The sequence below is a fragment of the Pristiophorus japonicus genome, chromosome 2 (genome assembly GCF_044704955.1).
Source record: "Pristiophorus japonicus isolate sPriJap1 chromosome 2, sPriJap1.hap1, whole genome shotgun sequence".
In the NCBI taxonomy this organism is placed as follows: Eukaryota; Metazoa; Chordata; class Chondrichthyes; family Pristiophoridae; genus Pristiophorus; species Pristiophorus japonicus.
The window spans coordinates 9,131,555-9,156,615 of record NC_091978.1 but is presented as its reverse complement, the minus strand read 5'-3'; the positions used below and the strand labels follow the sequence as shown (position 1 = coordinate 9,156,615).

At 50.5% G+C, this 25,061-nt stretch overlaps 1 protein-coding gene across 1 annotated transcript in view; it reads left to right on the top strand.

The window, feature by feature from the left end:
* The window catches only part of LOC139229355 (cytochrome P450 26B1-like), a 45,371-nt gene extending 41,249 nt beyond the window's left edge, over window positions 1-4,122 (top strand). Inside the window, exon 6 of the mRNA XM_070861059.1 lies at window positions 2,950-4,122. Coding sequence (XP_070717160.1) covers window positions 2,950-3,342 — 393 coding nt within the window. The 3' untranslated portion in view covers window positions 3,343-4,122. The remainder of the gene's footprint in view (window positions 1-2,949) is intronic.
* The last annotated feature ends 20,939 nt before the right edge of the window (window positions 4,123-25,061 follow it).

The following is a 25,061-nucleotide window of genomic DNA, read 5'->3' as shown; positions in this document are numbered from 1 at the left end:
TATGTGACTCCAGACCCACGGCAATGTGGTTGACTCTTAACTGCCCTCTGAAATGGCCTAGCGAGCCACTCAGTGAAGGGAAATTAAGGATGGGCAATAAATGTTGGCCTTGCCAGCGACGCCCACATCCAATGAATAAAAAAAAAATTGCTAGACCAAGATTCATCGAGTTCGCCTTCTCCCATCCTGATAGTCACATGATACAACGATAATGGCGTTGCTGACCAATCACAATCAATCTCCATCGATGGATCTACAACAGACCCAGACACGAGGTGAGGAATACCTACAGCGGTGGAGAATTCTGGGAACTCCAAACTCACCTGTTCCTCCCAAGCACGTTACACTCACCACACGCCAGCTCTCAAACTGTGGCCCAAAATGTGATTGGCTGAAATAAATCTATCTTAATATTTATTTGACTGAATCAATACCAGCTGTTTCCATCATCTCCCTGGGTCATCTGACCCATCGAACATAGACTGGGCGACATTTTGCCTTTTATCGAAAACACTGAATGAATATAGAAACATAGAAACATAGAAAACAGGTGCAGGAGTAGGCTACTCAGCCCTTCGAGCCTGCACCACCATTCAAAATGATCATGGCTGATCATTCAACCTCAGTATCCCATTCCTGCTTTCTCTCCATACCCCTCGATCCCTTTAACTGTAAGGGCCACGTCTAACTCCCTTTTGATTGTATCTAACGAACTGGCCTCAACAACTTTCTGTGGTAGAGAATTCCACAGGTTCACAAGTCTCTGAGTGAAGAAGTTTCGCCTCATCTCGGTCCTAAATGGCTTACCCCTTATCCTTCGACTGTGACCCCTGGTTCTGGACTTCCCCAACATCGGGAACATTCTTCCTGCATCTAACCTGTCCAGTCCCGTCAGAATTTTACATGTTTCTATGAGATCCCCTCTCATTCTTCTAAATTCCAGTGAATATAAGCCTAGTCGATCCAGTCTTTCTTCATATGTCATCCCGGGAATCAGTCTGGTGAACCTTCGCTGCACTCCCTCAATAGCAAGAATGTTGCCCTGATTTTGAACTGACTTTTCTGGCAATCGATTTATTATCATTATTCATTCATTCATTTTTCTATGAAAGGGTTGGAAAAATATTTCCACTTGTGTGAGAGACCAGAAACAGAGGCCATAAGTATAAGATCGCCACTAATAAACCCACTCGGGAATTGAGGGGAAACTCGCCTCTCAGTTAGAAAGTTGTGGGTTCAAATCCTAATCCAGAGACTTGAGCACATCATCCAATTCAAACTCACAGAGCAGTACTGAGGGGGTGCCGCACTGTCAGAGGTGCCGTCTTTCGGACAGTACCCCTCACCCTCTCAGGTAAACGTAACAGTTCCCGTGGCACTATTCGAAGAAGAGCAGGAGAGTTCTACCCAATGCCCTGGGCAATATTTATCCCTCAATCAACATCACCAAAACAGATTAACTAGTCAATATCTCGTTGTTGTTTGTGGGAGCTTGCTGTGCGCAAATTGGCTGCAACGTTTCCCACATTACAACAGTGACTACACTTCAAAAAAAAAACTATTTCATTGGCTGTAAAGCGCTTTGGGACGCCCTGAGGTCATGAAAGGCGCTATCTAAATGCAAATCTTTCCTTTTCTGTAACATCGCTCGTCTCCGCCCCTGCCTCAGCTCATCCGCTGCTGAAGCCTTCACCCGTGCCTTGTTACCTCTAGACTTGACAATTCCAATGCACTCCTGGCTGGCCTCCCACATTCTACCCTATGTGAACTTGAGGTGATCCAAAACTCGGCGGCCCGTGTTCTAACTCGCACCAAGTCCCGCTCACCCCTGTGCTCGCTGCCCGACATTGGCTCCCGGTTAAGCAAGGCCTTGATTTTAAAATTCTCATCCTTGTTTTCAAATCCCCCCATGGCCTCGCCCCTCCCTATCTCTGTAATCTTCTCCAGCCCCACAACGCCCCGAGATGTCTGCGCTCCTCTAATTCTGCCCTCCTGAGCATCCCTGATTATAATCGTTCAACCATCGGTGGCCGTGCCTTCTGTTTCCTGGGCCCCAAGCTCTGAAATTCCCTGCCTAAACCTCTGCCTCTCTACCTCTCTGTCCTCCTTCAAGACGCTCCTTAAAACATACCTCTTTGACCAAGCTTATGGTCACCTGTGCTAATTTCTCCTTACGCGGCTCGGTGCCTTGGGACGTTTTACTATGTTAAAGGCACTATATAAATACAAGTTGTTGTTGGTGTTCTATTGGCGCAGTACCTTGGAGTTCCTCAGAGAGCTGTGGAAGCTAGGTTATTGAATAATTTTAAGACAGAGATAAACAGTTGCTTAACCGATAAGGGAATCATCATCATAGGCAGTCCCTCGGGTCGAGGATGACTTGTTTCCACGTCAAAAAGTTCACAGGTGTTTCAATGAAGGACCTAATATTCCGGATCTCGAACTACATGTTGAAGGGTGGAAGATGCCTGTGGGTGGATTTTTTTAACGTGGGGTGACCGTTGCACACCAGCCACCACACGGGCTTGACAGAGCGAGGTCTTGGTCCAGTGGCAAGGGTTACCCAAGACTAACTGGAGACCAGCTCTGCTGCACGGACCTAGTGCACACACATGTCGCAGTATGGGCTGGGCCCGTGCTGCCCCTGGGCCCTCGCCTCTTCTGGGCCCCGAATTCACGCCTCCCCTGGGCCCCGATCACGTCCCTCTACAATCTCTCGCCGCTCCTTCGCCCCGACCTCGCCGCTCCTGCTGTCCCTGCACCGGGGCAGGGAAGTGGACCTGAGTCCATGATCGGATCAGCCATGATCTCATTAAATGGCGGAGCAGGCTCGAGGGGCCAAATGGCCTACTCCCGCTCCTATTTCTTATGAGTGCCTCACTGGTTAATTTGATAATGTACTGATCCTGAAGCTGGGACGCTGAATCATTTCCTTGCATTTTCTTCCAGGGCTGCCAGATCCCGAAAGGCTGGAGCGTGCTGTACAGCATCCGGGACACGCATGACACGGCACCCATCTTCCAGAACGTGGAGGCCTTTGACCCTGAGCGCTTCGGGGAGGAGCGGGACGAGAACAAGGGGGGCCGCTTCAGCTACATCCCCTTCGGCGGGGGGGTGCGGAGCTGCCTGGGCAAGGAGCTGGCCAAGCTGATCCTCAAGGTGCTGGCCATGGAGCTGGCTGGCACTAGCCGCTTCGAGCTGGCCAGCAGGACTTTGCCCCGCATGTTGACGGTGCCCGTGGTCCATCCCGTGGACGGCCTGAGAGTAAAATTCTCCGGACTCGATTCCAACCAGAACGAGATAGAGCCAGAGACAGTCTCCATGCTGGGCTCCACGGTGTAATGGGGCTCGCTTCCCATTCATACCCCTCTCGAGACCACGAAAAAATACACCAAACGACAAAGACTAAATTTAAAACAAAAAACTCTTCGATAAACTAACGTACAAGATAAACAAAAAGAACCCCCACCCTCCACCCACCACCCCCCCTCCCCTGCCCTTTGAGAAAACCTCCTTACTGAATTTCCACTGCGTCTGCTGTAATCGGGGAGATGATTTTGATGATGGGGAGAAATAAATTCGAAGGAGCGCGACAGAGAAACAAGAGAAGTCCGTCAAAAGAACCATCGTTCTGGACGAACGAAAGAGAGAGAGGGAGCGGAAGGGGAAGAGAAGCATTGGACGAGGATTGGACCAACCTGCGTTGGAGAGAGCGAGAGAGAGAGAGCGAGCGAGAGAGGAGGAAAATAAATCAAAAGAAATCAGAAGAAATGGTGGAAGAGAAATTCTTCGCGATCAACGGAAGACAAAAGACGACCTTGTTAAAAAAACACATATACTGCGTTTCTACTTAAAGTATATATATGTATAAACCTGCTCTGAGTACCAACTCTAGGTATAGAACTTGATTAGAGATTGCAACAGAGTTGCAGCCTGTGCACTTTGAATGTTGATCCATTTACTGATGCTGGTTATATTCAGTGTAAAATTTAGAAACAGTAGCCAACTGGTTTGAATTTGTACCATGCCTATCTTTAAGCTATATATGGATTATTTGTCGATGTGTGTTTTTTTTAAAAGATTGCAATTAGACATCTAGTGTGAAAAGAAACTATTTTTTTTTCTGTTGGTAAATATTGTTTTAGTAAAAAATGAAACAAAAATATCTTTTGCTTTGTGCTGTGTGGTTAGATAAAGTCTGTGTGTGAGTGTGAGTATAAGCAAGGGTGAGTGTGACAGCGAATACATAAGGACATTAGGATCATGGCTGATCTTCTACCTCAACACTTTCCTGCCTGATTCCCATATCCCTTGATTCTCTTAAGAACATAAGAAATAGGAGCAGGAGTAGGCCATACGGCCCCTCGAGCCTGCTCCGCCATTTAATAAGATCAAGGCTGATCTGATCATGGACTCAGCTCCACTTCCCTGCCCGCTCCCCATAACCCTTTACTCCCTTATCGCTCAAAAATCTGTCTATCTCCGCCTTAAATATATTCAATGACCCAGCCTCCACAGCTCTCTGGGGCAGAGAATTCCACAGATTTACAACCCTCTGAGAGAAGAAATTTCTCCTCATCTCAGTTTTAAATGTGCGGCCCCTTATTCTGAGACCATGTCCCCTAGTTTTAGTTTCCCCTATGAGTGGAAACATCCTCCCTGCATCCATCTTGTCGAGCCCCCTCATTATCTTATATGTTTCGATAAGATCACCTCTCATTCTTCTGAACTCCAATATGTATAGGCCCAACCTACTCAATCTTTCTTCATAAGTCAACCCCCTCACCTCCGGAATCAACCTAGTGAACCTTCTCTGAACAGCCTCCAAAGCAAGTATATCCTTCCTTAAATATGGAAACCAAAACTGTACGCAGTACTCCAGGTGTGGCCTCACCAATACCCTGTACAGTTGTAGCAGGACTTCTCTGCTTTTATACTCCATCCCCCTTGCAATAAAGGCCAACATTCCATTAGAGTGCAAAAATCTAGCGATCTCTGCCTTGACTATATTCAGATACTGAGCATCCACAGCTCTCTGGGGTAGAGAATTCCAAAGATTCACAACCCTCTGAGTGAAGAAATTTCTCCTCATCTCAGTCCTAAATGAGCGGCCCCTTATCCTGAGACGGTGTGCTCTGGTTCTAGACACTCCAGCCCGGGGGAAACAACCTCTCAGCATCTACCCTGTCAATCCCCCTCAGAATTACGAGTATGACTGTGAAGACAAGTGTGTGTGTGTGTGGCTGTGGGTACGGGTGGGGGGGTATGAGCATGAGTGTGAGAGTGAGTGATGAGTGGGACTTTGCACAGTTATGTTCGTGTGATGGTGGGTATGAGTGGCCATCAGCCGCAGGTCGGGGCCATAAAACGAGCAGAGGTGCGGTGGCCCGGGACCAGTGTGGAGGCTACTTCAGGCAGCAGGTGGTGCAGGAGGGTGACGACTTGGAGAAGGGCGACTGGATTTGATGTCACTGTAATCCAGGTCGGTGATTGGAGCGTGGACAGGCACAGCAGGAGCGGCGAGAATTTATAGCGGGAACGTGATCGGGGCCCAGAAGAGGCGAGGGCCCAGGGGCAGCACGGGCCAGCCCACACTCATTGTGTGCGTGTGATGGTGCGCCAGTATATGCTGTATAGATGTTGATCCCAGTGTCTGAATCAGCAGCTCTATGTTTCCACATTACCCTTCAGAAACTGGGTGAAGCAGGCCAGATCGATAAGATGGTTAAGAAGGCATACGGAATGCTTGTCTTTATTAGTCGAGGCATAGAATAAAAGAGCAGGGGGGTTTATGCTTGAACTGCATACAACACTGCTTAGGCCGCAGCTGGAGTACTGCGTGCAGTTCTGGTCACCGCATTATAGGAAGGACGTGATTGCACTGGAGAGGGTGCAGAGGAGATTTATGAGGATGTTGCCTGGACTGGAGAATCTAAGCTATGAGGAATGATTGGATCAGCTGGATTTGTTTTCATTGGAACAGAGGGAGCTGAGGGGAGACCTGATTGAGATGTATAAAATTTAGAGGGGGCTAGATATAGGTGCGTGCAGCAGAGCAGGTCTCCAGTCATCTTGGTTAACCCTTGCCACCGGACCAAGACCTAGCTCTGTCAAGCCCGTGTGGTGGCTGGTGTGCAACGGTCATCCCACGCTAAAAATATTCACGCACAGGCATCTTCCACCCTTCAGGATTTAGTTCAGGATCCGGAATATTAGGTCCTTCGTTGAAACACCTGTGAACTCATCCTTTTTTGGCGTGGAAGCAAGTCATCCCCGATACGAGGGACTGCCTTTGATGATAATAGAGGATATTGGCAAATACAGCATCTTGGCAAAAGTACTAAAGGCGACATGAGGAAAAACTATTTTACCCAGCGAGTGGTGAGGATCTGGAATGCACGGCCTGAGAGGGTGGTGGAGGCAGACTCAATCCTGGCTTTCAAAAGGGAGTTGGACAAGCACCTGAAGGAAAAAAAATTGCAGGGCTACGGGGAAAGGGCGGGGGGAGTGGGACTGGCTGAGGTGCTCTTGCACAGAGCCGGCACGGGCTCGACGGGCCGAATGGCCTCCTTCTGTGCTGTAACCGTTCTCTGATTCTATACAACAGCCAATTGAACACGGCGTAGTACTAAAGTAGCAACACATTATTGGAGTTGGCGTTGATTGAGGGAAGAACCTTGGCTCGGAGCCCAGGAGAATTCCCGAGATCTTTTCTACTCACCTAAAGAAAGCACCTGTGTTTTTATAGCACCTTTCACAACCGCAGGACATCCCAAAGAGTGTGATAGGAGTCAGAGCAACTCCGAGACCACAAGATGTCAGGATAGTGACAAATATTTAAAGAAAAGAAAGACTTGGATTTATATAGCGCCTTTCACAACCTCTGGTCATTCCAAAGCGATTTACAGCCAATGAAGTCCTTTTAAGTTCAGTCGCTGTTGGAATGTAGGAAATGCAGCAGCCAATTTTGCACACAGCAAGCTCCCATAAACAGCAATGTGATAATGACCAGATAATCTGTTTTAGTGATGTTGATTGAGCGATGAATATTGTCCCCAGGACACCAGGGATAACTCCCCTGTTCTTTTTCGAAATAGTGGCCATGGGATCTTTTATGTCCACTTGAGAGAGCGGACAGGGTCTCGGTTTAACATCTCATTCGAAAAACAGCACCTCCGACAGTGCAGTGCTCCCTCAGCACTACACTGGGAGTGTCAACCTGGATTTTTGTGCTCAAGTACCCGGAGTGGGACTTGAACCCACAACCTTCTGAGTCAGAAGCAGGAGTGCTGCCCACCGAGTCACTGGCTGACTCAAGTTCATCAAAATATTACCTGGAACATCTTGATAGAGGCTGGCCTAAGTTAATTCGGAGAAATATGGGTTGAGGGTTATGGATACCGAGGTCTATAGAAACAATATAAATGAGATGAGATCATAGCCATGGCTGTAACACCTTCCTAGAATGATCCCGCACAGGAGGAGGCCATTCAGCCCATCGTTCCTGTGCCGGCTCTTTGAAAGAGCTCTCCCACTCCCTCCTCCTCTCTCCCCAAATGTTTCCTTTTCAAGTATTTATCCAATTTCCCTTTGAAAGTTACTATTCAATCTGCCTCCACCGCCCTTTCAGCCCGCGTGTTCCCGATCATAACCACTTGCTGTGTCAAAAAAGAAATTCTCCTCAGCTCTCCCCCGCTGGTCCAATATAAATATAAATGAGGTGAGATTGTAGCCGTGGCGGTAACATGTTGTAACGTATGTTAGCAATGACCTTGAATCTGTGTCCTCTGGCCACCGACCCTCCTGCCACTGGAAACCGTTGCTCCCTATCAACTCAATCATAATAAACCCTCCACAATTTTGAACACCTCTGTTAAATCTTACATCATCTCAGCGTTGACTGTGAGTCTGCTGGTCCGTTTAACCCCAAATAAACCTCCAAGTGTTCTGAACACGTTATTAATGGGTCGACAGGGAGGGGGGTGCGGGGGGGCCGGATTTGTCTGAACACTGTTGCAAGGACCCATCGCCAACACTGTAAAAGACCCCAGATTGTAGGGGCCCGAATGACCCCTTTCTATAAGGCCTGATAGCCGCGGCCATGGGTCGGTGAGGAATGGCCGCTGGGTCTCCGCGGAGGGGCCGCCATTTTAAAAATTGCCCTTCCCCAGGGTCGGAACGGTGTCCAGGACTGCGCCGCCCATTTCCCCCACTGCGGCCTGCACGCGCTGACCCCTTACCGGCCTGCGGCGGCCCCTTTCCCGGACATTGCCCCGTGGGAGCGCCCCCCCCTCACACCAGTCGGTGCCCCCAGCAGCTTTTGCCGTGGGTACACTCTCTGTGGGTTGGGGGGGGGGGGGGGCGGTTGTGGCCTCCCTTAAAGGGGAGATGGCACTGGCGGCAATGCCATGTTATTTTATTTTCTCGGCCGACTGCCAGGTCGGGCCGACAATTATGGCCGCAGGTTCGGCCGGGCCTGCAGCAGGCAACCTGGCAGCACCGCCCCCACCCACTCCCGCGCCCCCCCCGCCTTTGGCCCAGCCGAAACCCCCTCCCTGGGGGCCTAGTGTTTGCCACTAAAGTAGCTGCAGAGTTCGCAGCGGCCCTCTCCGATTTAACTGAAGGGGAGGGACGTTGTCACGCACCAGCGCGATGACGTCATCAGCGCGCCGCTGATGACATCGAGCGTCAGCCGCTCCGCCCCCGCCCCGATGATGAGCTCACTTCCGCCCCGCTCCAAACGGAGGTGCTGAATTTCTCTGGCTTGGCCGCCTCATGCGTTGAGGCAGCGGGAATGCTTCGAAGGCGGTAGGCACACCTGCTTTCGGACGGTGGGCAATTTGGGCCCCGTTGAGTTCCGTTTCACAACTTGGCACGGTGGGTACTGATCTCTCAATCTCTGGGTTGTTTTAGTCCATTTACCACTCGGCTGCTAAAGCCTGCGCTAGGGCCCTCTTCCAGGAAAAAGAAAAGAAAGAATGATTTGTATTTATGTCGCACAACCTCAGGATGGGCCAAAGAACTTTGCAGCCAGTGACGTACTTTTGGAGTGTAGTCACTGTTGTAATGTGGGAAACGCGGCAGCCAATTTGCACACAGCAAGCTCCCACAAACAGCAACGTGATAATGACCCAGATAATCTGTTTTTTTTAGTGATGTTGATTGAGGGATAAATATTGGCCCCAGCACACCGGGGAGAACTCCCCTGCTCTTCTTCAAAAGAGTGCCATGGGACCTTTTACCACCTGAGAGAGCAGACAGGGCCTTGGTTTAATGTCTTATCCGAACGATGGCACCTCCAACAGTGCAGCACTCCCTCAGCGAGTGTCAGCCTGGATTTTTGTGCTCAAGTCTCTGGAGTGGGACTTGAACCCATGACTTTCCTGACTCAGAGGTGAGAGTGCTGCCCACTGAGCCACGGCTGACGCCTTGCATGGAACTGTCCCGGCCAATCTGCCACCATCTCTCTCCTCACTCAGATAATTGGGAACCGATTGAATGAACGAGGAAACGTAGGCAGCACAAATGGCTCTGATATACTTCACTGAATTCTGAGTTGCTGTTGATGTATCACTGTCGCTCACAGCCTCCACGCAGCACTACACCTGTTTTGTATGAAGCTGAAAAAGAAATCAAGGACTTTTGACACTCCACTAAATAAAGGACTGAAGCCAAAACATTGCAGGATCCTTGGGACTTTACATCCAATAATCCTAGAACTTGCCTCAATTTCATTTAAAATGCAAGTAATTTATCTCTCTTATTTCTTTGAAGCTGAAAATATGCCCATCGTTTATGTGCTAACTGTTATGTCTTTAGATGCTCTGATAATGACTCCACGAGGCAAAGTATTGCACTTGAACTGTAGTGACCTTAGTCCGTTTAATATAACTCCAGAGTGAGGATCACACATGGTGGACTCCTTTCTCCCTTTTATACCTGGGTACCTGTGGTGTACAGGTAACCCCTGGGCCTCCACCAGTTGCGCCCTCTGGTGGTGCCAGCATAGTGTGTACAGTGTGAACCTTGTTGATGGTACCTCTGGTCAACAAGTCTGCATCTTATGCAACTATACAGTGACTACACAGAGAGTATATTTATAGTGATAATATATAACACTAACTCCTCCTTGTGTCCACTCGGTGATTATTTTTGTTCGCGGGATGTGGGCGTCGCTGGCAAAGCCGACATTTATTACCCATCCCTAATTGCCCCTGAGTGGTTTGCTAGGCCATACACGTTACATTACGTCACGTTACATCACAGCAAGCGAGCCCCAGGTGGGCAGAGAAAACGCTTCAAGGACACCCTCAAAGCCTCCTTGAAAAAAATGTAACAGCCCCACCGACTCTTGGGAATCCTTGGCCCAAGACCGCTCAAAGTGGAGGAGAAGCATCCGGGGAGGTGCCGAACACCTCGAGTCTCTTCGGCGGGAGCATGCGGAAGCCAAGCACCAACAGCGGAAAGAGCATACGACAAATTAAGCACCCCACCCCGTCCCTCCAACCACTGTCTGTGCGACAGAGACTGTCGGTCCCGCATTGGTCTCATCAGTCACCTGAGAACTCATGTTAGTGCTGAAGCAAGTCATCCTCGACTCCGAGGGACCGCCTAAGAATAAGGCCATTTCAGAGGGCAGTTAAGAGTCAACCACATTACTGTGGGTCTGGAGTCACATATAGGCACAGACCAGGTAAGGGCGGCAGATTTCCTTCCCTAAAGGACATCAGTGAACCAGATGGGTTGTGTGGACAATCCGATAGTTTAATGGTCACTTTACTGACACTAGCTTTTTATACCATTAACTGAATTGAAATTCCCCAGCTGCCATGATGGGATTTTGACCTCTTGCCAGATCATTAGTCCAGACCTTGGGATTACTGATCCAGTAACATAGAAACATAGAAAATAGGTGTAGGAGCAGGCCATTTGGCCCTTCGAGCCTGCACCGCCTTTCAATATGATCATGGCTGATCATTCACCTCAGTACCCCTTTCCTGCTTTCTCTCCATATCCCTTGATCCCTTTAGCCGTAAGGGCCATATCTAACTCCCTCTTGAATATATCCAATGAACTGGCATCAGCAACTCTCTGTGGTAGAGAATTCCACAGGTTAACAACTCTCTGACTGAAGAAGTTTCTCTTCATCTCGGTCCTAAATGGCTTACCCCTTATCCTAAGACTGTGTCCCCTGGTTCTGGACTTCCCCATCACTATACTACTACTATACTACCATTATACCACCGCTCTCTGCCCCAGAGGGCTGTGGATGCTCAGTCGTTGAGTATATTCAAGACTGAAATCCATAGACTTTGATTAAATCAAGACTCCCATCAAACAACAAACTTGATACACTTACCGGGAAAGGTTGAACAGGCTACGGCTCGTTCTCTCGGAAAGTGATGGCGAGGGATGACCTGTTAGAGCACTTTAAAATTATAAAGGGGCTAGATAGTGTAGACTTAGAGAAGATAGTTCCACTTGTGGGAGAGATTGGAACCGGGGGCCATCAATATAAGATAGTCATTAATAAACCCAATGGGGAATTCAGGAGAAAGTTCTTTACCCAGAGAGTGGTGAGAATGTGAAACTCGCTGCCACAGGAGCGGTTGAGGAGAATGGCATAGATGCTTTTAAAGGGAAGCTGGATAAATACATGAAGGAATAACAGGATATGCTGACGGGGTGAGATGAAGAGAGGTGGGAGGAGGCTCGTGTGGAGCATAAACACCGGCACGGACCAGTTGGGCCGAATGGCCTGTTCCTGGGCCGTAATTCTATGCAGAAGCCCCACACCTCTGCCCTCGACAGCTTCCTTCATGTCATTTCCCAAGTTCAGCCAACAGTGGGTGAGGTTCAAAAGCTTGGCCCGAGTGTGTTTACTGGTTGTGGGTCTACTGTTGCAGGGAATGGGGCCTGCTCCTCCGTTAGCAACGTCAAGCGAAACAGCTCGACATCAAACTGACTCCCTCAAAAATGACAAAAAACAAACAACGTTTCTCCCTGAGACCTCAAAGGTCAGTCCTCCTCCAGCCCCACAACCCTCCGAGATCTCTGCGCGCATCCAATTCTGGCCTCTTGCGCATCCCTGATTATAATCGCTCAACTATCGGTGGCCGTGCCTTCTGTTGCCTGGGCCCCAAGCTCTGCAACTCCCTCCCTAAGCCTCTCCGCCTCTCCACCTCTCTTTCCTCCTTTAAGACGCTAGTTAAAACCAACCTCCTTAAACAAGCTTGTGATCATCTGCCTTCATTTCTTCTGCGGCTCGGTGTCAAATTTATCTGTTTGTCTGTAAAACTGTTGTGAAGCGCCTTGGGATGTTTTACTATGTTAAAGGCGCTATATAAATAAAAGTTATTATCATCATTCCCGATTTCCTTCACTCCACCATTGGTGGCCGTGCCTTCAGCTGCCTGGGCCCCAAGCTCTGGTCTTCCCTCCCTAAACCTTGCCGCCTCTCTCTCCTCCTTTAAGATGCTCCTTAAAATCTATCTCTTTGAACATTGGCCTTGAAATCCCGGCCTCTCCGGTCCGTACGGAGTGTGTAAGGACCCGGGAAGGCATTGCAAAAGCTGGATTTCCGCGCGCAATGCGCACGCGCCGAAAACCTGCTTTTCCGATCTGTCAAGTTTCTGGCTCAACAGATACTCTGCATCTCGGGGAGAACAACGTTCCCACGGCACAGATTGGGCTATTTACCCATCTCTTGCTCTGCAAATGTCCTTAAAACCAGCGTAAGAGTTTTAAAACATACAAAAACATACAAAAACAACATTTAAAAAACACATGTTAAAAACCCTGCCCACGAAGGTAAATTTATTTTAAACTTTTTTTAGAAATCGGCAAATATTTTGTTTTCAAAAACATTTAATTTCTATAATATATTTATAAGAACATAAGAACATAAGAAATAGGAGCAGGAGTAGACCGTACGGCCCCTCGAGCCTGCTCCGCCATTTAATACGATCATGGCTGATCCGACCATGGACTTAACTCCACTTCCCTGCCCGCTCCCCTTAATCCTTGATATAAAATACAGAAGCTTTGTATTGTCCAGGAATTGAATCCAGGCCTCCCACTTGACAGGTGAAATTTCTACCCCTAAACCACCAATGCAAAGTGTTTTTTTAATGTTTGATGTAGTGTTTGGGTGTTTGGGGGGTGTTTCTCATTCATTGTAATAGTAGTTTCGGGCTTATGAAACTGCTATCACGATGAATGAGAAAATACTTTACCGTGATTGGGTGTCCAGGCCCACGTGACTCCTACGGACGCCCCATATCCCTTGATTCCCCTAGAGTCCAAAAATCCAACGATCTCAGCGTTGAATATAATCAACGACTGAACATCCATTGCCTCGGGGTAGAGAATTCCAAAGATTCACCACCCTCTGAGCAATACGAACTTGCGCAATCGATGGGCAGGTCGCTCAAACCTGCCCATACACCACGATGGCTGGGGCATCATGGCTATATATTCCCTTACACCCCCTCACATTGTAAAATGGCCCCAAGCACTTTACAGGAGCATAATCAAACAACATTTCGACACCGAGTTACACAAGCAGGTATTTTGCCTGAAATCCCAGTCCTCTGCTTCTCGTAGGCGCTCAGCAGAAAATGGCTGGAGAGATGCGCACCGACCTTTCACTGCTGTGCCCACCAGAGATCCCGGACTCGAGGCCTCCTAAGAACATAAGAACATAAGAAATAGGAGCAGGAGTAGGCCGTACGGCCCCTCAAGCCTGCTCCGACATTTAATACGGTCATGGTTGATCTGATCATGGACTCAGGTCCACTTCCCTGCCCGCTCCCCATAACCCCTTATTCTCTTATCGGTTAAGAAACTGTCGATCTCTGTCTTAAATTTATTAAATGTCCCAGCTTCCACAGCTCTCTGAGGCAGCGAATTCCACAGATTTACAACCCTCTGAGAGAAGAAATTCCTCCTCATCTCAGTTTTAAATGGGTGGCCCCTTATTCTAAGACTATGCCCTCTAGTTCTAGTCTCCCCCATCAGTGGAAACACCCTCTCTGCATCCACCTTGTCAAGCCCCCTCATAATCTTATACGTTTCGATAAGATCACCTCTCATTCTTCTGAATTCAAATGAGTAGAGGCCCAACCTCCTCAACCTTTCCTCATAAGTCAACCTCCTCATCTCCGCAATTAACCTAGTGAACCTTCTCTGAACTGCCTCCAAAACAAATATATCCTTTCTTAAATATTCCAGGTGTGACCTCACCAATACCCTGTATAACTGTAGCAAGACTTCCCTGCCTTTTTATACTCCATCCCCTTTTGGGGATCGGGCAGGAAGGTGGAGTTGAGGTCGAAGATCAGCCATGAACTTATTGAGTGGTGGAGCAGGCTCGAGGGGCCGAATGGCCGACTCCTGCTCCTGATTCTATGTTCTGTAATCAATGCCATATCAGACAAAGCCGTGACTTCGTACTGCCACTGGATGGAAGGTAGATTGGCAAACACCCGATTCGAGGAGAACTCTGATCCGGGGAATGGAATTCCAATGGCTTAAATCACTTTCCATTCCTCCTTAGAATGCTGGGCTCCTCGTCCAAGAAAAACATTGAAACTCAAAACCTGCGATAAAACGTTCCTGATGTCTGGGCTTGGAGACAACCGCTGGCCAACTTACGACAGCAATGAATTGTACAAGAGTTGGCTGCGTTTAGCACGCGAGCTGATTCCGCTCCCCCGCTCCGCCCCCCCCAGCCAGTGGCAATGCTCATGGATAGTCTGGTGCATTTAAATGTTCCGGTGGCAATCTGTTCGACCGGACCTCGAATCACAGAATGGTTACAGCACGGGAGGAGGCCATTCGGCCCTTCGAGCCCACGCTGACTCTCAGCTAGTCCCCTCTCCCCTGCTCTTTCTCCGTAGCCCTGCAAGTGTTTTCCTTCAGGTACTTATCCAACTCCCTTTTGAAAGATAAAATTGAGTCTGCCTCCACCATCCTTTCAGGCCGTGCATTCCAGATCCTAACCACTCGCTGCGTAAAAATGTTTCTCTTACGTCGCCTTTGGTTCTTCTGCCAACCACCTTAAATCTGTGTCCTCTGTTTCTTGACCCTTCCACCAATGGGAACAGCTTCTCTCTATCTACTCTGTCCACATCCCTCATGATTTTAAACACCTCGATCAAATCTCCTCTCAGCCTTCTCTGCTTCAACCACAGCTTCTCCAGAAAGCTCTTGCTGTTGAGAAAGACCAAGAAGACGAGAGAAAAGGGGCAAGAGTTAGGATGGTAGATAGAAGGTGCATATTTAGCAGGTGACAGTCTTGAGAATGTAGCTTAAAGATGCAAAGCTTGCTGTGTATTGGCTGAGGTGAATGTAGGGTTACAAGGAATATACAGACAACCTGCTAAATTCAAGTCACCTTCCCCGATGCTCATGGTCCTGCCTGATTCATAAGAAGATAAGAAGATAAGAAATAAGGGGAGGAGTGGACTATTTGACCCTCGAGCCTGCTCTGCCATTCAATGGGATCACGGCTGATCTTCAACCTCAACTCCACTCTACCATCCTATCCCCACATCCCTTGATTTCCTGAGAGTCCAAAAATCTATCATAAGAACATAAGGAACAGGAGCAGGAATCGGCCATTTGGCCCCTCGAGCCTGCTCCGCCATTCAATAAGATCATGGCTGATCCGATCATGGACTCAGCTCCACTTCCCTGCCCGCTCCCCATAACCCTTCACTCCCTTATCGCTCAAAAATCTGTCCATCTCCACCTTAAATATATTCAATGACCCAGCCCCCACAGCTCTCTGGGGCAGAGAATTCCACAGATTTACAACCCTCTGAGAGAAGAAATTTCTCCTCATCTCAGTTTTAAATGGGCGGCCCCTTATTCTGAGACTATGTCCCCTAGTTTTAGTTTCCCCTATGAGTGGAAATAACCTCTCTGCATCCACCTTGTCGAGCCCCCTCATCGGGCCCAAGTTTCCACATGATAAAAAACGGGCGCCCCCTCCGAGCTGGGCGCCCGTTTTTCGCGCCTAAAACGGCGCCGGAAAAAAACCGAGCGATTCTGGAGCGTTCTGCAGCTCCTTGTCTGCCTGGCGCGGCGCCCAGGGGGGCGGAGCCTACACTCGCGCCGATTTTGTAAGTGGGAGGGGGCGGGTACTATTTAAATTAGTTCTTTTCCTGCCGGCAACGCTGCGCGTGCGCGTTGGAGTGTTCGCGCATGCTCAGTGTGAAAAAAACATTGGCACTCGGCCATTTTTGTAGTTCTTTGTAGCTGTCTAGTTTTTGAACATTTTTTAATAAAAGTACATTGCCATCAGCACATAGGCTTCTTGTAGCAGTGAGAAGGGGGCAGGAAGCCTCAGAAAGTTGAGGCAGCCGTTTCCCGATGACCTCCCCCTTTTGCCGCCGGGAAATGGCTCCTCAATTTCTGAGGCTTCCTGCAGCCTTCTCTCTTTCCCGCCAGCCGTCTGGAACGGCTCCATTCCCTCCCTCTGCCCCCCCGCGTTCGGTCGGCTCCCTCCCTCCCTCCCGCCACCCCCACCACCCCCGCCCCCGCCACGTTCGGTCGGCTCCCCCCCGCGTTCAGTCGGCTCCCTCCCTGCCCCCCCCCCCCCCCGCTTTCAGTCGGCTCCCTCCCTGCCCCCCCCCCGTGTTCGGTCGGCTCCCTCCCTCCCCCCCCCCGCGTTCAGTCGCCTCTCTCCCTCCCCCCCCCCCGCGTTCAGTCGGCTCCCTCCCTGCCCCCACCCCGCGTTCGGTCGCCTCCCTCCCTCCCCTCCGCCCCGCGTTCAGTCGGCTCCCTCCCTGCCCCCCCCCCCGCGTTCAGTCGGCTCCCTCCCTGCCCCCCCCCCGCGTTCGGTCGCCTCCCTCCCTCCCCCCCCCCCGCGTTCAGTCGGCTCCCTCCCTGCCCCCACCCCGCGTTCGGTCGCCTCCCTCCCTCCCCTCCGCCCCGCGTTCGGTCGCCTCCCTCCCTGCCCCCCCCCCCGCGTTCAGTCGGCTCCCTCCCTGCCCCCCCCCCGCGTTCGGTCGCCTCCCTCCCTCCCCCCCCCCCGCGTTCAGTCGGCTCCCTCCCTGCCCCCCCCCCCGCGTTCAGTCGGCTCCCTCCCTGCCCCCCCCCCGCATTCGGTCGCCTCCCTCCCTGCCCCCCCCCCGCGTTCAGTCGGCTCCCTCCCTGCCCCCCCCCCGCGTTCGGTCGGCTCCCCCTCCGCGTTCGGTCGCCTCCCTCCCTCCCCCCCCCCGCGTTCAGTCGCCTCCCTGCCCCCCCCGCCCCCCGCGTTCGGTCGGCTCCCTCCCTCCCGCCACCCCCACCCTCCCCCCCCCGCCACGTTCGGTCGGCTCCCCCCCCGCGTTCGGTCGCCTCCCTCCCTCCCCCCCCCCGCGTTCAGTCGGCTCCCTCCCTGCCCCCCCCCCCGCGTTCGGTCGGCTCCCTCCTCCACCCCCACCCTCCCCCCCCCGCCACGTTCGGTCGGCTCCCCCCCCGCGTTCGGTCGCCTCCCTCCCTCCCCCCCCCCGCGTTCAGTCGGCTCCCTCCCTGCCCCCCCCCCGCGTTCGGTCGGCTCCCTCCTCCACCCCCACCCTCCCCCCCCCGCCACGTTCGGTCGGCTCCCCCCCCGCGTTCGGTCGCCTCCCTCCCTCCCCCCCCCGGCGTTCAGTCGGCTCCCTCCCTGCCCCCCCCCCGCGTTCGGTCGGCTCCCTCCTCCACCCCCCCCGCCCGCGTTCGGTCGGCTCCCTCGTTTTGTGAGGCTTGCTGCACCATTCTCCCTGGCTGAAGCACTTTCACACAGGTAGGAAGATGGTTTATTTAATCTTTTCTTTGCTTATAAATGTTTATTCAGGTTGAATTTATTTGTATAATATTTGTAGAAGTATAAATAAGGATTGATTGTAGAATTTAATGACTTCCCTTCCCCCCCCCCTCGTTCTGGACGCCTGATTTGTAACCTGCGCCTGATTTTTTAATGTGTAGAGCAGGTTTTTTCAGTTCTACAAAAATCTTCACTTGCTCCATTCTACTTTAGTTTGGAGTACGTTTTCACTGTGGAAACTTTCAAATCAGGCGTCAGTGGCCAGACACGCCCCCTTTTGAAGAAAAAATTCTGTTCCAAAGTAGAACTGTTCTACCTGACTAGAACTGCAGAAAAAAAAATGTGGAGAATTGCAAATTCTAAGATAGTCCGTTCTCCACCAGTTGCTCCTAAAAATCAGGCGCAAACTTGGGCCCCCTATCTTATGTTTCGATAAGATCACCTCTCAGTCTTCTGAACTCCAATGTGTATAGGCCCAACCTACTCAACCTATCCTCATAAATCAACTCCATCATCTCCGGAATCAATCTATCGATCTCAGCCTTGAATATATTCACAGACTGAGCATCCGCAGCCCTCTGGGGTAGAGAATTCCAAAGATTCACAGCCCACTGAGTGAAGAAGTTTCTCCTCATCTCAGTCCTAAATGGCTGACCCCTTATCTTGAGCAGAATTTGACGCGCGACCTGAGGCACAATCAGGTGGGCCACCCATCAACCATACGGAGATCGCGAAAAGCACCTTTCACCGCCTGGGCTGAAATGCGAAGGACGGAATTGGCAGGCTGCCGATGCAAAGGACGAAATAGCCGAGATTTTCCGGTCTGGGTGCCAATCCTTGGCTTATAGGCTCAGAAACATGGACCATGTACAGTAGACACCTCAAGTCGCTGGAGAAATACCACCAACGATGTCTTCGCAAGATCCTACAAATCCCCTGGGAGGACAGACACACCAACGTTAGCGTCCTCGACCAGGCCAACATCCCCAGCATTGAAGCACTGACCACACTTGATCAGCTCTGTTGGGCAGGCCACATTGTTCGCATGCCAGACACGAGACTCCCAAAGCAAGCGCTCTCCTCGGAACTCCTTCATGGCAAATGAGCCAAAGGTGGGCAGAGGAAACATTACCAGGACACCCTCAAAGCCTCTTTGATAAAGTACAACAACCCCACTGACACCTGGGAGTCCCTGGCCAAAGACCGCCCTAAGTGGAGAAAGTGCATCCGGGAGGGCGCTGAGCACCTCGAGTCTCGTCGCCGAGAGCATGCAGAAAGCAAGCGCAGGCAGCGGAAGGAGCGTGCGGCAAACCAGACTCCCCACCCACCCTTTCCTTCAACCACTGTCTGTCCCACCTGTGACAGAGATTGTGGTTCTCGTATTGGACTATTCAGCCACCTAAGAACTCATGTTAAGAGTGGAAGCAAGTCTTCCTCGACTCCGAGAGACTGCCTTCGATGATGTTGATGATATAGGACGGTCACTTGCCTATTGGCTGGGAGACAGACGGTTACGGCTGTAGCCTTATCAGACTGTTAATCAACCTTGCTGGGCCTGTCGGGAGTGGGGATTGAACCCTGAAATTTCTGACTTATAAGAACAGGAGTAGGTCATGTGGCCCCTCGAGTCTGCTCCACCATTTAATACGATCATGGCTGATCTGATCATGGACTCAGGTCCACTTCCCTGCCCGCTCCCCATAACCCTTTATTCCTTTATCCATTAAGAAACTGTCGATCTCTGTCTTAAATTTATTCAATATCCCAACTTCCACAGCTCTCTGAGGCAGCGAATACCACAGATTTACAACCCTCTGAGAGAAGAAATTCCTCCTCATTTCAGTTTTAAATGGGCAGCCCCTTATTCTAAGATCATGCCCTCTAGTTCTAGTCTCCCCCATCAGTGGAAACATTCTTTCTGCATCCACCTTGTCGAGCCCCCTCATAATCTTATACGTTTCAATAAGATCACCTCTCATTCTTCTGAACTCCAATGAGTAGAGGCCCAACCTACTCAGCCTTTCCTCATAAGTCAAGCCCCTCATCCCCGGAATCAATGCTACCCCTGAGCCAAAGGCTGGCTTTTGCACCCGCCAGTCATCGGAAGTAAAAACCTCGATTACTATTCTCGTTGTGCCAGCAACCTGCCAACGCCGTTCCCCTGATTTGGGCCCTGTCGGTGAAAGGCCTTTGTATTAGCCGTGGCTCCGTGGTCGACACTCTCGCCGCACAGTCAGAAGGCTCCGGGTTCAAGTCACGCTGCAGAATCTTGAGCAGAGAATCCAGGCCTATATGCCGAACCCGACCTCACCCTCTGTCCATTGGGGTCGCCGGTCACTAATGGCTGACTATTCCTTTCCCTTGCCCTTCCCTAGTCTTCGTTGAGTGAAGTCAATCATCACACTCCTACCAAAGCTGAGATGAGCTAACACAACGCAGACTCAGTTGTCCTTGAAAAGAAAGAAAGACTTGCATTTATACAGCACCTTTCACGACCACCGGACGTCTCAAAGTGCTTTACAGCCAATGGAGTACTTTTGGAGTGTAGTCACTGTTGTAATGTGGGAAACGCGGTGTTACGTATGGAAGAACTCCACAAGATGGAGAACTGTGAGCTAAAACTGATGTGACCTTAGTCTCTTTAATACAACTCCAGCGTGCCCAAGCAACATGGAGGAGCTTCATGTGACATCGAGTGGCCAATCGGATTTGAAAGCTCCCTTAAAGGAGGCCGGTAACCAAAAAAAAATTCAAAGGTGAAATTCCAACTATTTGAGTACACGGACTTTAAAGCTAAAGATGCAATAAAAGAGTGCAAGTATGAAAATGTATGCAATGTAACCATGAATTGTGATGCTGGTTTAACTAATGTGACTGATGAGATGAATGCAGGTGTCAGTAAGGTTAAGAACAAGTTTATTATGCTTAACAATAATGATAGAGATTGTGAAATGCCTAATGTAACCATGTCTGTTGAAACCAGGACACCCAAAAGTGATGCAAGTGCTAGAATGTATAATGCAGGCTCGACTATGTGTGATCAGAGCCAAGGTGTCATGTATACCGGTAGGACACTGCAAAGGACATTGGGTCCTACAGGGACCATGCTAATGCCAATGGAATCCCCCTGTGGGAGACCCCCAGGTCCAGCAGGCTACCTGACCAGTAGCCTCGACCTTTGGAACAAATGTGATGCCCCTTGCAGGACACACTACAGGGACAGTGGTCAATGGGCAGCCCAGCCACCACCAATGGCAATCGGCACCAGACCAGTCCTACAATCCCTGGTCACCAGGGCCAACACCAGGAGCATGAGGCCAATATCCTCCAGCTTCCCTGGCAAACCCTGGGATGACCTGACCCTCATCCCCATTGGTGGACAAGGAGCCCACCCAGTCTTGTGGCCCTGCCCATCACCCCACAACTACCCACATCACAGTGTATACAGACCACCCACTGTTGCCGTGGCTACCTCCCCGAGAGATCCCACAGCAGTGACACCCACTTGGTTTGCGTGTGAGGGAGGGGAAAGGTATGAGGCCAGCCTCAAGCACAGGGGCCACACCTGGCAACTAAACAACCCTCACCACAACCTCCAATAGCCCACCACTAGCCACCTCCCCTGGTCATGACAACTAGGATATGAAAAATGCTCAGGGGGGAGTATTGTTGTGTAGACATGCCTGTTTACTGTGTGATGTCTGTAACACTGTATGCAACATTGAATGTACCCTGGTACTGTACACACCTTACCGGTACACTAGAGGGTGCTGTTGCTGGAGACCCAGGGGTTGCCTGCACACGGCAGGTAACCCAGTATAAAAAGGAACACACAGCTTGTTGTTGGCACTCAGGAGCTGCTAATAAAAGACTGCACGTCTGTAGAGTTTAAGCACCGTACCCTGCCTCGTGGAGTCATTACTAAAGGTGCCTACATACACAACACAATCCATTTAGATTAAGCGTCCACTACAACTAAAAACATCTTTCTGAGAAAGGGGCCAGCAAAATTTACATGGATCCTGGACCATGATTTGGAGGGCCATGACCACAGATTCAATGGAGCCTCCCTTGGTGCATTGCTCAATTGTGAGCACGTGTTGCACGGGTGTGCGCATGACTCTAAGTCCGAGTCAATACCGGGCCACCAAACATGTGACCTGGCTATAGCCTTCATCATGACTATGCCTGGGTGGGTATTGTGTAGGTCGCGTATAAACGTTTCCCTGCCTTTTTTTGGCAAAACCACGTGATTACCCTATAAGAGACAATCCGACTGGATGGACATTTCATCTTTACGTCGGTGAAACGGCTTAATTTCATCTTGCATTTCCCCGGGAACGGCCGACCAGCTCCCATTGGGGATGCAACGTTTTACTAGTGATAGCACAGGATCCGGGCTGGTCCAGGTCCTGGTCTGGTGAGCAGTGACGGGTGACCACTCGCTCTCAAAAACATCCACGACCAGAAGCAAGTCTACGGGTTGTGCCATTTCCACCCCGGTGGTGGGCAATGGTAGCCGACTGAGAACATCAGCACAGTTCTCCGTGCCTGGTCCGTGGCGGATAACATAGAAATAAGCGTACAATGTTAGTGCCCATCTTTGGATGCGGGACGAAGCATTGGTGTTTATACCTTTGCTTTCTGAAAACAGCGAAATGAGCGTTTTGTGGTCGGTTTCAAGCTCGAACTGGAGTCCAAATAGGTATTGGTGCATTTTCTTAACCCCATATACACATGCTAACGCCTCTTTCTCGACCATACTGTAGGCTCTTTCAGCCTTAGACAGACTTCTAGACGCGTATGTAACCGGTTGAAGTTTGCCCGATATGTTGGTTTGCTGTAACACACAGCCGACCCCGTATGAAGATGCATCACAAGCTCGCACTAATCGTTTACACGGGTCATACAGAACAAGTAACTTATCAGAACATAGCAGGTTTCTGGCCTTCTCAAAGGCTGTCTCTTGAGATTTACCCCAAACCCAGTCGTCACCCTTACGTAACAACATGTGCAATGGTTCCAGCAAAGTGCTTAACCCGGGTAGAAAGTTACCAAAATAGTTGAGGAGTCCTAGGAACGAACGCAGCTCCGTCATACTCTGTGGTCTGGGTGCATTCTTGATGGCCTCTGTCTTTGAGTCCGTGGGTCTGAAGCCGTCTGCCGCAATCTTTCTCCCCAAAAATTCGACCTCTGGCGCCAGGAAAACACACTTGGAGCGTTTCAGCTTAAGTTCCACTCTGTCTAGTCGACATAGAACCTCTTCCAGGTTGTGCAGGTGTTTGGTGGTGTCACGACCGATGATCAGGATGTCGTCTTGAAACACAACAGTGCGCGGAACCGATTTCAGCAGACTCTCCATGTTCCTCTGGAAGAGGGCAGCAGCCGAGCGAATCCCAAAAGGGCACCTGTGGTATATAAACAGTCCTTTGTGCATGTTGATGCACGTCAATCTTTTCGAAGATTCAGCCAGCTCCTGTGTCATGTAGGCGGAGGTTAGGTCCAACTTGGTGAATTACTTCCCCACCTCCCCACCGCTAACGTTGCGAACAGGTCATCCGCCTTGGGTAGCGGATACTGGTCTTGTAATGAGACTCGGTTGATCGTTACCTTGTAGTATCCGTAGATTCTGACCGTGCCATCGCTTTTCAACACCGGAACAATCGGACTGGCCCACTTGTTGAACTCGACAGGCGATATGATTCCCTCTCGTTGAAGTCTGTCCAGTTCGATCTCGACTTTCTCCCTCATCACGTATGGAACCGCTCGAGCCTTGTGATGAACGGGCCTTGCATCGGGGACTAGATGGATCTGCACGTTGGTGCCTGTGAAGTTGCCGATGCCTGGTTCAAATAGCGACTGAAACTTGCTCAGCACTTGGGCGCACGAGGCATCATCCACTGAAGATAGTGCTTTGATGTCGTCCCAGTTCCATCGAATCTTTTCCAGCCATCTTCTGCCGAATAGCTTTGGGCTATCGCCTGGTACAATCCACAGTGATAAATCATGCACAGCTCCATCGTACGATACCTTAACTGCCGCACTGCCAATGACTGGTATGAACTCTTAGGTGTAAGTGCGTAACTTTGTCTGAATCGGGCTCAGTTGGACCTTTGTGCCTTGTTGCCCCACAGTTTCTCAAAAGCGTTCTGGCTCATAATTGACTGACTCGCCCCCGTGTCCAACTCCATTGACACCAGAATACCATTCAATTTGACTTTCAGCATGATAGGAGGGCTCTTGGTGGTGAAGATGTGTACCCCATACACTTCTTCCTCGGGTTGAGTTGCCTCTCTTGTTTGTTCTGCGTGATCCACGCCGGATCGATCATCCTCTGCCGACTCTGCCACGTGGTGAGTCGCAGGACTCTTGCACATTCGCTGGAGGTGCCCCATTGTTTCGCAGCCTTCGCACACATAGTGCTTGAATCGACATTGATGGGCTCGATAATTACCCCCGCAACGCCAACATGGTGCTAATGGATTTGCATTCACGTCCGATGGTGGACTCTGAGTCATCCTAGGTCTCGCAGCTGCAGACATGTAGGCCCTGCCATATGCAGTTCTGCCTGCTAGCGATGTTATTTTATGCACAGTACTTGCTGGTGAGCTCCAATTCTGGGAGGATATCTGTCTGGTATTATCGCTCGTGAATATGAATGCCTGGGCTATCATGATGGCCTTGCTCAGGTCGAGGGATTCAGCGGACAGCAGCTTGCGAAGATGCCAAGCACAAAAAAGTCCCGTAGCATTTCCCCCCAAAATCCAGCAAATTCGCAAGTTCCCGCAAGGCGTCTCAGGTTGGCGACATAACTCACCACATCCTCGGAGCGGTGGTGCGTGTAGAAGCGATACCTGGCCATTAAGACGCTCTCCTTTGGCTTGAGGTGGTTCCGAACCAGCGTATACAACTCTGTATGTGTCTTCTCCGTTGGTTTCTCCGGTGCTCGCAGATTCTTGATGAGACCGTATATTGTGGACCCATACACGGTGAGGAGAATCGCCCTGCACTTGATCGCTTTATCGTTCCCATCCAGCTCGTTGGCCACGACGTACTGGTCGAGACGCTTAATGAACACTTCCCAATCCTCACCCTCTACAAATCTCTCTAAAATACCAACGGCAGCCATGACCGTGTGAAAGTTCGAAATCTGTTACTCGTTGCCAATTGTTAAGTATGGAAGAACTCCACAAGACTGAGTACTGTGAGCTAAAACTGATGTGACCTTAGTCTCTTTAATACAACTCCAGAGTGCCCAAGCAGCATG